This window comes from Carcharhinus amblyrhynchos, chromosome 12 (genome assembly GCF_965287045.1).
Source record: "Carcharhinus amblyrhynchos chromosome 12, sCarAmb.v2.hapA, whole genome shotgun sequence".
NCBI classification, from domain to species: domain Eukaryota; kingdom Metazoa; phylum Chordata; class Chondrichthyes; order Carcharhiniformes; family Carcharhinidae; genus Carcharhinus; species Carcharhinus amblyrhynchos.
Window position 1 is genome coordinate 15,892,391 of NC_137335.1, and position 13,468 is coordinate 15,905,858.

The 13,468-nt window shown below is 41.4% G+C and overlaps 1 protein-coding gene across 3 annotated transcripts in view; it reads right to left on the minus strand.

Moving 5' to 3' along the window:
• LOC145350803 (pleckstrin homology domain-containing family G member 1-like) overlaps positions 1-13,468 on the minus strand; it is a 171,797-nt gene that overhangs the window by 93,169 nt on the left and 65,160 nt on the right. Inside the window, exons 2-3 of one of the 3 annotated variants that reach the window (XM_080200112.1) lie at positions 13,151-13,225; positions 7,014-7,173 (exon numbers count right to left, since the gene is read on the minus strand). In XM_080200112.1, coding sequence (XP_080056238.1) covers positions 7,014-7,068 — 55 coding nt within the window. In that variant the 5' untranslated portion in view covers positions 7,069-7,173; positions 13,151-13,225. Of the gene's footprint in view, positions 1-4,076; positions 4,396-7,013; positions 7,174-13,150; positions 13,226-13,468 lie in introns of those variants that run through there. The other 2 variants (XM_080200113.1, XM_080200114.1) reach the window with 2 other exon arrangements.

Genomic DNA, 13,468 nt, shown 5'->3' on the forward strand with positions numbered 1-13,468 from the left:
GAAATGTGTATTCATTGCATAAGCCAATAACTTATTCCAGAGGTAGATGGCTGGGGAGACAATTACCTAATATCCTAAATTCAAGCAAGCTTGTTTAAAAACATTATGTCTGCCAGTCCTCCTAAATATTTGAGTTCAAATTGCTCATCTGTTTGGACTAGGTATAATATTTTCATCTCAACCCTGCTGAACATTTCCTTTGGTATCTGTATTCCTACAAAGAGGGGACCAAACTACATTTAAATAGGTTTGTACGAAGGCCTATAGAAAAATATGTATTTTATATTTAAATTTCAAGTCAATATATCCCAACAGCACATTCCACTTGTGTGCCTTGGTACTACAGGAGAAGTTGAATACTGCTGAATAGAGCATTCATCATCTGGACAAATGCAAGAATGCAAAATTTCAAAACAAGTAATTTATATTACAAGGACAAAAAGAATGTGAATTGTTGATTGATGGGCAAAAATAAATACCAATTGGCCAAAATGTTGCCAAAAATGCAAGGCTGAATAATCCCGATTGCATTAATACCTACACTCGTAATATAGCTCATTAACACTTTCCAGAAGCGGCATAAGAACATAAGAAATAGGAGCAGGAGTAGGCCATCTAGCCCTTCGAGCCTGCCCTGCCATTCAATAAGATCATGGCTGATCTGAAGTGGATCAGTTCCACTTTCTCCCCATAATCGTTAATTCCCCTGTCTATCAGAAACCTATCTACCCATGACTTAAATATATTCAGCGAGGTAGCCTCCACCATGGGCAGAGAATTCCAGAGATTCACCACCCTTTGAGTGAAGAAGTTCCTCCTCAACTCTGATCTAAACTGCTCCCTCCCCACCCTTATCTTGAGGCAGTGTCCTCTAGTCCTGCTATCCTTTCTAAGCAGGAAGAATCTCTCTACCTCTACCCTATTCATCCCGTTCATTATCTTATACGTCTCTATAAAGATCCCCCCCTCAGCCTTCTAAACTTCAATGAGTACAGACCCAGTCTATTTAGTCTCTCTTCATAGTCCAACCCCCTCATCTCCGGTATCAGCCTAGTGAACCTCCTCTGCACTCCCTCCAAAGCCAATATATCCTTGCGCAAGTGCAGTGACCAAAACTGCACACAGTACTCCAGCTGCGGCCTCACCAGTACCCTGTACAGTTGCTGCAAGACCTCCCTACTTTTATATTCTATCCCCTTCGCTATAAAGGCCAGCGTTCCATTCGCCTTCTTAATCACCTGCTGCACCTGCAGACTGGGTTTTTGCGACTCGTGCACAAGGACCCCCAGCTCCCTCTGCACCGTAGCAAGCTGCAGCTTTTTGCCCTTTAAAATTGTAATCCCTCCTACTATTATTTCTGCCAAAGTGGATAACCTCACACTTGCTAACATTATACTCCGTCTGCCAGGTCCTCGCCCACTCGCTCAGCCTATCCAGATCTCTCTGCAGACTTTCCACACCCTCCATGCAATTTGCTTTCCCACTCACCTTTGTGTCATCAGCAAATTTCATCACCCTACACTCAACCCCCTCCTCCAGATCATCTATATAAATGGTAAATAGTTGAAGCCCCAGCACCGATCCCTGCGGCACTCCACTAGTCACCAACCGCCAACCAGAATAGCACCCATTGATACCAACTCTGCTTCCTATTAGACAGTCAATCCTCTATCCATGCTAACATCTTACCCCCAACTCTGTGCACCCTAGCTTTCTGTTGCAACCTTTTGTGAGGCACCTTATCATAGATTTCCAGAAGGCCTAAAACCACCACATCCACCGGTTCCCTTCTGTCTGCCACACTAGTCACATCCTTATAGAAATCCAATAAATTCGTCAAACAAAACTTCCCCTTAACAAATCTGTGCTGCGTCTGCTCGATCAAACCATTCTTTTCTAGGTGCCTCGCTATTTCTTCTTTGATTCATCCACAGCAACCAGTTCTTTGTGAACAAAGGAATATCTCCAAACCTTGCACTTTAAAAAGTTACCTAGGAGCTTGTCACTTTGTGGCAACACTACAGCCAGAAACAACTTTCCAACTAATCAGCACTCTGATTGCCTGAAATTTGGCAAAAATAGCAAGACAAAAAGCTCCAGCAGGTCTCTTTTTCCAGTAGTTTCATATTCACAGATCGACATGGCATGATTTCTCAGGTCAAATGATCAAAGTTTTTAAAAAAAAATTCACAGACATCATGTATTGTCCATGCATGCTAATTTCAGAAGGCATATAAGGATCTTCCACATTGCTGTGGACCTGGAGTCACATGGAGACCAGGCAAGATTGGCACATTAGTGAGCCAGATGGATTTTTATGACAATCAATAGTGGTCGGCTACACAGTGGTGTGGTTAACAGAAAATAGCTAGAGCACCTTGAAAAGGAGATAGATATTTGTACAAAACCTCTAAACACAGCTTTACCCAAACCAACTTCAGCAGGAAGTACAATTTGATGAGCATGCAGACTAGGAATTCTCAGAAGTACTGGAAATACTTAAGGCAAGCTAATTGATTCAGTTTTTGAAACTTTGCCGGAATTTACTTGTTCTCTTTACAGATGCCGATGGACTTGCTCAGTAATTTTTAGAATTTTCTGCATTTTCATTCATAGTTCAGGCAAAAGCTGACTTGTTAATGAATGTGGATTTTTGACAATGTATATGTGGCCAAGTCAGATGTAAAGTACTCAGCTAACAGTGTATCTACTGAAAAACAGACCAGCTCCTAGATTGACATCTTTACAGTGCATCATGATACATTTTTAAATTCTGGCACGTCTTCTACAGCAGTTAGGGTTGCCAGCTCTGGTTGAATACAATCCTGGGAAATGATCACCTGCCTCTAACTACCCATCCCCATATTCCCACCATACCCATCCACATATACTTCTCCCCCACTCTGGAGAACAATCTTTAAAAAATATTCTATGACACCATTTCAAAGGAGTGTTCATGCTTGTCTCCTAGTTAACATTTAACCCCAAATTGCCATCATTAAAGCAGGTGATGGATCTGGACATTGTCCCACCAACAAGGTAACAATGCTGCAAGTAAATTGGTAGTCAGCAAATGGCTTACCAAAAGGTAATTCCCATTCTGGGACCACGTCCTGTGGCAGGAACATGGAGTGTTTTCTGCTGTGGTGGTCAAAGGAAAAGCGCACCAAGTCTTCTAGCCCCAGTTGCAACTAATTACACACCCAAGGGTTTTGCATTGTATTGTGTGCCAGGGCAGGCCTGATGGCATGTAGTTCAGTCATTTCTGGGCACCAAATTGAAATGGCACTGAACATCATTAGCCTTCTGAGAAAGATGATGGAACTCTAAAGAACATTAAGGACGGTACGTGTACCCACTCCAGGACACCAAATCTAGAAGGTACATCTGCAGATACTCCACAACTGTTGCCACTCCAGAGTGCAGGCAGCTTCCATCCTGAATTCCGAGGCAGCCCCAGGTATGGTTCAGGTGAGTCCCGACATCTGCATGCTGCGTTGTTCCAACTTTTTCCACCAACTTTTGTCCCCCACCATCATCGCAAAAGATGCAGGCGTGGGTGGTCAGGCCTTCATGTGCATACCGTTAGCAGAGTGTATATTTATTTCATGCGCTCCTTTGCCAGGTTTCCCGACACACTATAGTGGGCACCAGTGGAAGATCTGGCAGGAACTTCACAATGATGTGAAACCAATTTTTGGACCTCCATCTTCTCCTCCTGCCCACCAGCAGGGACTTTTATTTGGCTGTGAAAGCAGTCTAAGGTGTAGCATGTTGTTTGAGGTATTAACTTGGCAACTATGTCAGGTGCTTCAGTTGTAAAAGAACTATTTCAGGCAGGAAGTTCTCAATTATCTCAGATCTTTGTTAGTTTTGCAGTTTTATTTGATAAACTTTGGACTTTTATCCAGTTTAAAAAATGTACAGCAATTAATCTTTGTCGTGATGCTACAATGTACAAATATGGTGCAAAGTATAGCTGCTAATTCACGACAGCCTTCTGAATGGCTCGGAAAGAACGTACATAGAGCAAAATCAGTGTGCGTTCAAGACTGAAATAAGGCTTTTGCACTAACCTGCACAGAAGTACTACAACTCCCAGAGATCTTTGATAGAGGGTCATCTGGACTTGAAATGTCAGCTCTTTTCTCTCCTTACAAGTATTGCCAGACCTGCTGAGATTTTCCAGCATTTCCTCTTTTGGTTTCAGACTCCAGCATCCGTAGTACTTTGCTTTAATCCAGAGGGGGATAGCTAGCTGAATGAGCACTTTATCTCTTGAATAATTGCTACACTCTCCTTATGTACACAGAGTCAGAATCCCCACTAGTTTAATGTGTTTAACACACAAGAAAAGCATCGAAACACTCACTAAATGAGTGGCACTCCTTACTGGTTTCGAAACGAATTCTTTTGAGGAGAGAATTACTTTTCAGAACCCCAAACTTCCTGGTTTGACAATAGCAATTCAAATGGAAAGGTGTGGCACACCGTCACTTCATTATAGAGAGAGAGTGAGAGGAAGGCTTTCCATAAGCAAACACTGCAGGAGTACATTGTTCAACAGATTACATCCTGGAGTTAAGAGTCCACCACAGTACAAAAGACAACCAGCAATGAAAACACCACATCCAAAGTTTCAAGGCACAGTTTCACAAATGGTTCGTTTTTGCCACCCCCCCAAACCCAGGATCAAAGAATGAGATTTCTACATTTAAAAATCAAAATTGCTTTTTATAGCCATTTCAAGACCAGAAACAGCTTTGGATCTGCTTGACTGAATGCAGAGTACTTAATTGTGATGGCACTCAACCTCAAATTCTGTGTTTCCAAGTACCACTTCACAGATTTGGGTCACAGTTTTGTGCCCACATTCACTGAGCACAAATAAAGATGTGGATGCAAAATATCATGAGACTCAAAATGAAAAATTTGTCCCACCCCTTGCCCCAGGAAGGTTGAGAACCTCATTTCAATAATGAATGTAACTATAACTAGCAGGCTCCCCTGCCATTTCATCCCTTCCACATTTGGAATTCCCTCATTGCCGAGGTGGTGTCATGTCAGCGAAGTTTAAAACGGTTTTCAAAAAAGTAAAAAGTAAACCAGGCGAAGGGAAACCGCCAGGGCTGTACAGGCAAGTATAGACCCTGGGAGAAAAAGAGGGAAATCCCTGGCAGAGCAGAACCAGGGGTCCTGCTGGGCAGCTCCTGTTCATTCCATCAGAGATTGCAGCACCCTTTTGAAGGGCACCCCCATCCTAGGATTCCTGGCTTTTTCCATAATCAAAAGCCTGTCTGCTCGGGTGAATGGAAGAATATTGCATGGCACTGAGATCTTCATGACATCCAGGACATTGCTCCTCAACTAATGTCATTAAAACAGAATACCTGGTCATTACCTCACCATTTGGCTGCTGTGGTTCCTAGATTACAACAAACACTACACTTCAAAAATATGAATTGGCTGTAATGTATTTGGGAAATCCTCTGATGTGTGAAAGGAACATTAGATGTAAATCTTTAATGACTGTGCTTGGAATTTTACACCCACGGAAATTCTGTAGTTGAGATGGTGAATATGGTCAAGAATTCTCCCAAAACAATCTTTACTCTCACACAGGCCAGTTCTTCAACTTCACTTCCTTAATTCCAAGAGATGCAAACTTAAAATATACGTATCATTCAGTACCAGATCTGGCTGGACCACAAACATTAACTCCTGCTGTCCTCTGCCAAACCACCAGTCCAGGATTATCACAGCATGCGAGTTGGAACAGCCAGCTTTTTTTTCCCTCTTGCTATCAACCGTCTCCTTTAACACCCCCTCCTCCCCTCCAAATGCCAGCAATCCACAAAAGCATCCTTCAGCTAGTCACACTCCCCTGCCCTTTCCACATAGCCTTGCAAATGGTTTCTAATCAGGTGCTACCCAGTTAGCTAGTACCACTCCATATTGAATATAAAAGTAGGGAGGTCTTGCTGCAGCTGTATAGGGCATTGGTGAGGCCGCAGCTGGAGTACTGTGTGCAGTTTTAGGCGCCGCACCTGCGCAAGGATATCTTGGCCCTGGAGGGAGTGCAGAGGAGGTTTACTAGGCTGATACCGGAGTTGAGGGGATTGAGCTATGAGGAGAGGCTGAATAAACTAGGCTTGTACTCGTTAGAGTTTAGAAGAATGAGGGGAGATCTCATTGAGACGTATAAGATGATGAATGGGATGGATAGGATAGAGGTGGAGAGACTCTTCCCGCTCAAAAAAGACAGTAGGACTAGGGGGCACAGCCTCAAGATAAAGGGGAGGCGGTTTAGAACGGAGTTGAGGAGGAACTTCTTCACTCAAAGGGTGGTGAATCTCTGGAATTCTCTGCCCGTTGAAGTGGTGGAGGCTGCCTCGCTAAATATTTTTAAGAAGCGGGTTGATGGGTTCTTGATAAGAGAGGGGATTAAGGGCTATGGGGAGAGGGCGGGAAAGTGGAACTGAGCCACAACAGATTAGCCATGATCTTATTGAATGGCGGGGCAGGCTCGAAGGGCTAGATGGCCTACTCCTGCTCCTATTTCTTATGTTATGTTCTTTCTGCATAGCTTGACAAATGTTTCTGTTCAGGTGCTTATACAGTTTCCTTTGCCACTTTTATCCTTTCTCCTCCCAACTTCCCCTACCAATAATGAGCCAACGCATTACCAAACATAATTTCCCACCCTCCTCTGCCCTAGCCCTTTCTCATCTGGTCTCTGAGATCCAACCCCTGCTCCCTCTAGTCCCAGTAAAAACTGATCATCCAACTTCCTGGATCCCAATAAACAGTGGTGTAAATGGCTTCCTCTCCTCAGGCACTGTCTTTCTTCCTCCCCATCCAGGATTTAGGTTCATCATAATTCTATGCTTTCCACTGCTAACAAGTTGACTTGTTTCTTTCCGAAGTTGAACACATTTTCACCCTTTGAAAACTACAGTGCCAAAAACAAAACAGGAATTTCAGATTTTTCCCCAGAGGAGAACATTACTTACTGAAAGCAGCAAACATATTTTCAAGGTTGTCTGACATTTTCTCAGCTTGTTCCATCTCGTGTGCTTTCCACTGGACTTCACAAATGATGGTGACATCAGTCCTGCTGCAACGCTGGCCCCTTCCACTGTGACAGGAAGTACTGTAGCAAGGCTGAGGTCACTGCCATTTGGAAACAAATCCTTGTGAGATTTCAATTTGTGCACTGTAAACAGTTTTAATTAGCATACAGAAAATAGTTATACTCTTTAAAACAGAGCAGCGCATTGTTGGAGCAGCCCTCAGGTGTTTGTAGTGGATTCGTACTTTAATAAAACCAAGGATCCCATTTGCTTTTTTTTTGGGACAAAAACTGTTTAAATTTGCACTGCCACGTTTGATGTTTTGGGTACATCCTACTCTTCCAGCCCTATTTAAATTTTGCCATTTAGTTTACATTGCTCATTATTTTTCCAACCAAATGTGCCACTTTATTACATTTTCTACATTAAATTGCATCCAATTTGTTTACATCCCCAGATTAATCCTCTTCACTGTTTGCTACAGCTGAATTTGTCAAATTATTTCCTCAAAGTTAAGGTCAGTAAGCTAATTTTTGCCTCCCTTTGAAAAGCAACCAATCACCATTCCTGCCTGCTCTTGATCCCTTAACCAATTTTGTATCACTACTGCACCGTCCCTTCAAGAAATCAAAACTTGCCATCTTTTGTTACCTCATATTTTTCCAATTAACAATAGCTGTCTTGTTCAATGGCCACCTCCAAAATATATTTTACACCATTAAAATCAGACCTGCCATTGCCAGGTTTACTTTATTTCTCCACAGGAGATGTCTAATATAATTTGGAATAGTTGGAGCACTTGCACATATCACAGGGTAAAAAAAAAAGAGGTTCCAATCAATTATTTCCAGAAGTTTCACAGAGTCACACCAGAGACTAAGTAACACAATTTGACTTTGCAAAAAGAGAAAAGCAGAAAGAAATATTGCTAGTGAGGATATTTTATTGAATAGGATCTATTGAATAAGAATATTGACTGAAATTATTTCAAGAGTTAGATTAACATTGCAGCATTTTTTATCTGAACATTTAGTCTGGGATCTCTTCAGTGTGTAATAAGTAGAAGCACATCACCACAACACTTAGCCACACTGACTTTCTAGTTTGAGAGCAAACCTCTGGTTTGCCCTCACATGGGTACCATCAGTGGATAGAATCAACTTTTGAGCCCTGTGCACACAGTTTGTGGTGGGGAGTTTGAAGATGCCAAGGTGCCCCTCATGAATAATTAATTTGTCTCACAACATGGACAAACCAAGACGTTGAACTAATTTCCAAAGCAGTAAGACAGACCCAGTGAAAAGACTGTTACAACTGAAGCAACACCAACAAGATGATTACAATTTGATATGACCATGGATTTAAAGTTATCATATTTCAGTGGTAGCACTCTAGCCTCGCAGTCAGAAGGTTATTGATTCAAATCCGACTCCATGGATTGGGACACAATTTAGGTACCAAGGGAGTGCTGCACTGTTGCAAATGCCATCATTTGGAGGAGATATTAAACCAAATTCCTGACTCCCCTCAGGTGGGTGTCAAGATCCTACAGCACTGTTTGAAGAATAGTGAAGGGGGTCCTCCCTGGTATCCTGACCAGGATTCATTCCTCAAGAATTCTGGTCATCATAATGCAGTTAGTATTTAACTGTCATGCACCATTGGCCGCCACAATTCTTGCACTTACATGATTACACTTCAAGTGTATCGATTACGTGTAGGATGTTACGGTCGTGAAAGGCTCCACGAAGGCAGGAACCAGTGGTACAAATTAATGGAAATAATAATACAATTGTACTTTTATTCAGACTTATACAATTTAATGTAAATTTAACTTTATTAAAACAATACAGTAATAAGTCTCACAACACCAGGTTAAAGCCCAACAGGTTTATTTGGAATTACAAGCTTTTGAAACACTGCTCCTTCATCAGGTGAGTGAGTTTTATTAGAACAGTGAGCAACATGCATTCTACTACATTAAAAGATGACACATACACATACACACACACATACACACACACACACATACACACACCATCAGAAAATTTGAACCTGGTCACTTAAGGGAGGTATTTGGACTAAAAGCTTTTTCAAAGAGGTAGATTTCACACAGGGTTTTTAAAAAGAGGAGAAAGGTTAGGACTTAAATGGCTGCTGATGGTGATGCACAAGAAGAGGCCAGAATTGAAGGACCACATAGGGAGGATTATGTAATTGGAAATACAGGGAAAAGGGAGAGTTGACAATATGAATGAAATTTCAAGTTTGTGGGGCAAGATAGGAATGCTGGCATTTAAGAGGATAGGAGGAGTGAATAGAAGAGAGAAGTTGAATCTATAAATGGAAAACAGAAAAGAGGATCATTCGTGTGGGTGAAAATAACTATTTCAGTGATAAATAGGATGTGGAGTTTGAAGCTTATCCATGGGTGGACAGGGCAATAAAAACAAGCACAAAAAAAAGGAAATATGAAGCATTTACCAAGGGGAAAAATAATGGATTTTATCTGCAGCAAGTAAGCACTCAATGTCAAGTTATTACTAAAACAAGCCCAATCAGTACTGGGATGCATCTCAAGGGCACTGATTTTATAATCAGATTGTTATTTGACCTAGAATAATTCTTTGGGAACATTACATGCCATTTTAACACCCTTTCCTTCAAGTGTATATATTGAGCACTAAATTTCTCATCTGGGGTGGGTAAAAAGGGAAGGGACAAAAACCTGATTCAGTTCCTTAAAAAGGACCCAAGGTGAAAGGAAGGTTAGGTGACTTCAAATTGGAGAGAGAGAAAAAAAAATCAAATGATGGCGAGTTCAAAGATAAAATGTCTTCCCTTCAAGTTGGAATAAAATTCTCAATTAGCCAATTCAGCAGACTAGTTGATTCCCACGATGATATGCTGAACATGCAGCTGAGTTTGTGCCAAAGAGCAACTCCTAGTGTCAAGTTACTGCAAGGATGGTAGAATAGATTCAAGAAAAAAAAAGGAAATACACAAAAGGAAAATTTATAGTGAAGGGCTTTGGGGAAAAGCAGGGAAATGGGATCAAATTGGGTAGCTCCACCAAAGCTTTGAGCTGAAAAGAATGATTACTGTAAAAGATGGAAACCAATGATCCTATGAAATAGTGATAACGTGCAAGAAACAGCAGTGGTAAAGAGATTTGAGTGCACAAAATCCAATGAACAGGTACAAAATAAATCAGAAAGGCTAATGTAACATTGGCCTTTAACTATGGAGAGGTGGTGGCTAGAACCACCTAGAAAGGGAGGAGTTTGTGTTTCATTATAGAACCTTTTCAAATCGAGTACTGTGTTCAGTTTTGGACAGCGCACCTCAGGAAGTACTACTTTGAGTCATGACTCTACAACATATTTCCTCAAGGCTAGAAGATTGAAGAGTAATTAATTGTGTTTAAAAACAAGAACTTCTCGTGAAAGTCATTTATCTGCAATGTTAATGCTTTGGGAGGCACAGTGGCTAGCACTGCTGTCTCAGTCCCAGGGACCTGGGTGATTCCAGTGCCAGAGACCCGGGTTCAATTCGGGCCTTGGGTGATTGCCTGTGTGGAGTTTGCATGTTCTTCCCGTGTCTACAAGGGTTTCCTCCAGATGCTCAGGTTTCCTCCCACACTCCAAAGATGTATAGGTCAGATGGATTGGCCATACTAAATTGACCCTTAGTGTCCCAATATGTCAGGTTAGATGGAATAATACAGTGAATGTGTAGGGTTACATGGGTAGGGCGCAGAAGGCCTGGATAAGATACTGTCAGATAGTTGGTGCAGATTTGATGGGCCAAATGGCCACCTTCTGTACTGTAGGGATTCTTTGATTATTTCTCTCTTTACTGGTGCTGCCAGATCCAAGTATTTCTGGCATTCTCATTTCAGATATCCAGCGTCTGGCCTTTCGACTTGACATAAATTCAAGTATTTGTAATAGATTTCAGAACAGTGTTGTCACCCCTACAGTCCAGGATGGTGGAGGCTCAAGAACTTTTGAGGCACTTGTGACTTGATGCCATGATCCATACAATTAGCTACTTTGACAATCCACAACTCCCAAGTGCATTTCAAAACCAACACTGGTGTGGATTGAGCATTTTAGATGTTCATATTCTGTACCTTCACTGGTGGAGACAAGTAACCATAACAAATCCCCCTTCCTCAAAAACAAAGCAAACTTTTACAAAGTGGAATCCAACAAAAAGCTAATAGCTGAGCCAAAAGAACAACTCCCAAAGACACCAGGCCAGCTTTCAAGTTTATCATCACAGGGAAATTTGGCCACTCATTTACCAATACTTGGCTGGCTGACTGATCAGATCAATTTTTTCCACAATCTAGCTCGGACATAAAAGATCCCCGTGATCAGATTTGAAATTAACTATTTTTCTACAAAAAAAAAAATTGGTTTATTCACTTTGGTTATGTTTTGCCTACATTCATTGTAGCAATTACGTTTTCTTTGTTCTGGATTCAGGCAAGGAAATGTCCTCGCCTGATCTAATCTATTTGTGGCTCCATTTCAGTGACAGATGGGCCGAGGTAAAAGCACAGAAGCAGCAATCTGTGGAATTATGTGGTCTTAGTGGTATAATTGTATGGGGAGGGACACAGTAGCAACCCAGCCCCATCCCCTTTCTCCTGGTTTGGCAAAATGCTGATAATTTTTTAAAAATTTATTCAACGCCATGCTCTACTCCCAACTCCTGTGGCTTTTTAGCTCAACTATAAATTCTTCACACAGGACTTTGAAAAATACAACTCCACCATGAACCATCCAGAACAGCCTCTAACCAAAGATGTGGCAACCAAAATTGCTCTCAAATTCTTGCTAGCCATTTGAATTATGATCCAACAATCCTCTGTCCTGTACTTTGCAATGAATTCCATCTATTACTTGAATATGTCACATGTAAAATAAGAAAATGCAACATGCTGGAAATAGAGATAATTAGGCTTAGCGACGGAGGTGGCATTGAGGGATTTACTGCAAATAAAAAGGACCCTTTGGTCCGTAATATCTGTGCTATAACCTTATTGAGCAATCCAAACAAAACCCACTAACTCTATACCTTTGCTTCAAAACGTCTCAGCCATTGCAGCAAATATCCCATGCTCCAAGTGTATTTGGGTTTTCACCATACACTGCCCTACATCGATGAAAACACCAGATCAAATGTGTATTTGCCAAATTACTTTGTGTAAAGATATTGTATTGACATCTGACAATGTATAAAATAGAGCCCAATATTTCTAGAGTTAAGAATTCTTGTAATTTTCAATCTCTGATGGAAAGCTGCCTAGACGGGATTCCTCTCGGAAATCACCAGCAGAATTAGCACAGAATTCCATAGGGAACAAAAAGATGTTAGAAACATCCTTTTCTAAACAAACTCCCACTAGTCAGACAGACAAATCAAAACACGAACCAATTTTGACACGTGGGAATTTTAAAAACAATGACAACTGGAGTAACAATTCAGTTCAAACCACCCTGATAGCATTTCAAATAAGTGTACCAATTATCAATTAGCACAAGACATTTACACTTTCTCCGCAGAGCAATTATCTGCAGCCTCCATTCTGAATTTCAGTAAGGGCACAGCCCAGAACACCGTCCATGGCCAAGTCTACCCACTACCTTAAATACCAGCACACTGTGACAGTGTGGACCATATACAAGATACACATACTGCAATACCCCACCAATTCTGCTTCAATAAACTTGCAACAGTTAAGGCAGCTCACCCACTTTTTTAAAAGGCAGTTAGGGATAGACAATAAGCAGTGGTTTGGTCAGCAACATTCTATGAACAAACTTTTAAAATCTTCCGTTTGCATTGCACAAATTAATTTTAATTCCAACCAAAAAGGTAGAGAGTGACAGACTGATTGACTGAGACTGTGTAACTTAAATCATATTAAAAAAAAACTACAACACTGGTGCCATAAATGATACCCCTGAGCAACACCAACTATGGCACAAAGATTCTGGCCTCCAAATGAAGTAATTTTAAAATGAGACACTGTTGCTGATAAAAACAAAAACCAAAATACCCACCTTCACTTTTGCATACGGCCTCAATCTCTTCTAGTGCCTTACCAGGCATGTCGATACAGCATACTCTTGCAGAACCTGAAGAAAGACAGCAGTGGGTTCTTAAACACGGCCAAAATATCTCTATTAAAAAACCCTAGATGTGTTAACCCTGTCTCAGCAATAATATTTTTGCCTCAATCTAGGCTGATGTTCACTGAATAGTCACGATTGGAACACCGCACTGCCATTTTGAATAGGTGAGGCCCTGTCTACCCTCAGACAGAGTTAAATGATCCTATAGCTTCCCCCCCTCCCCCCCACCCCTGTTTAAGAACAGGA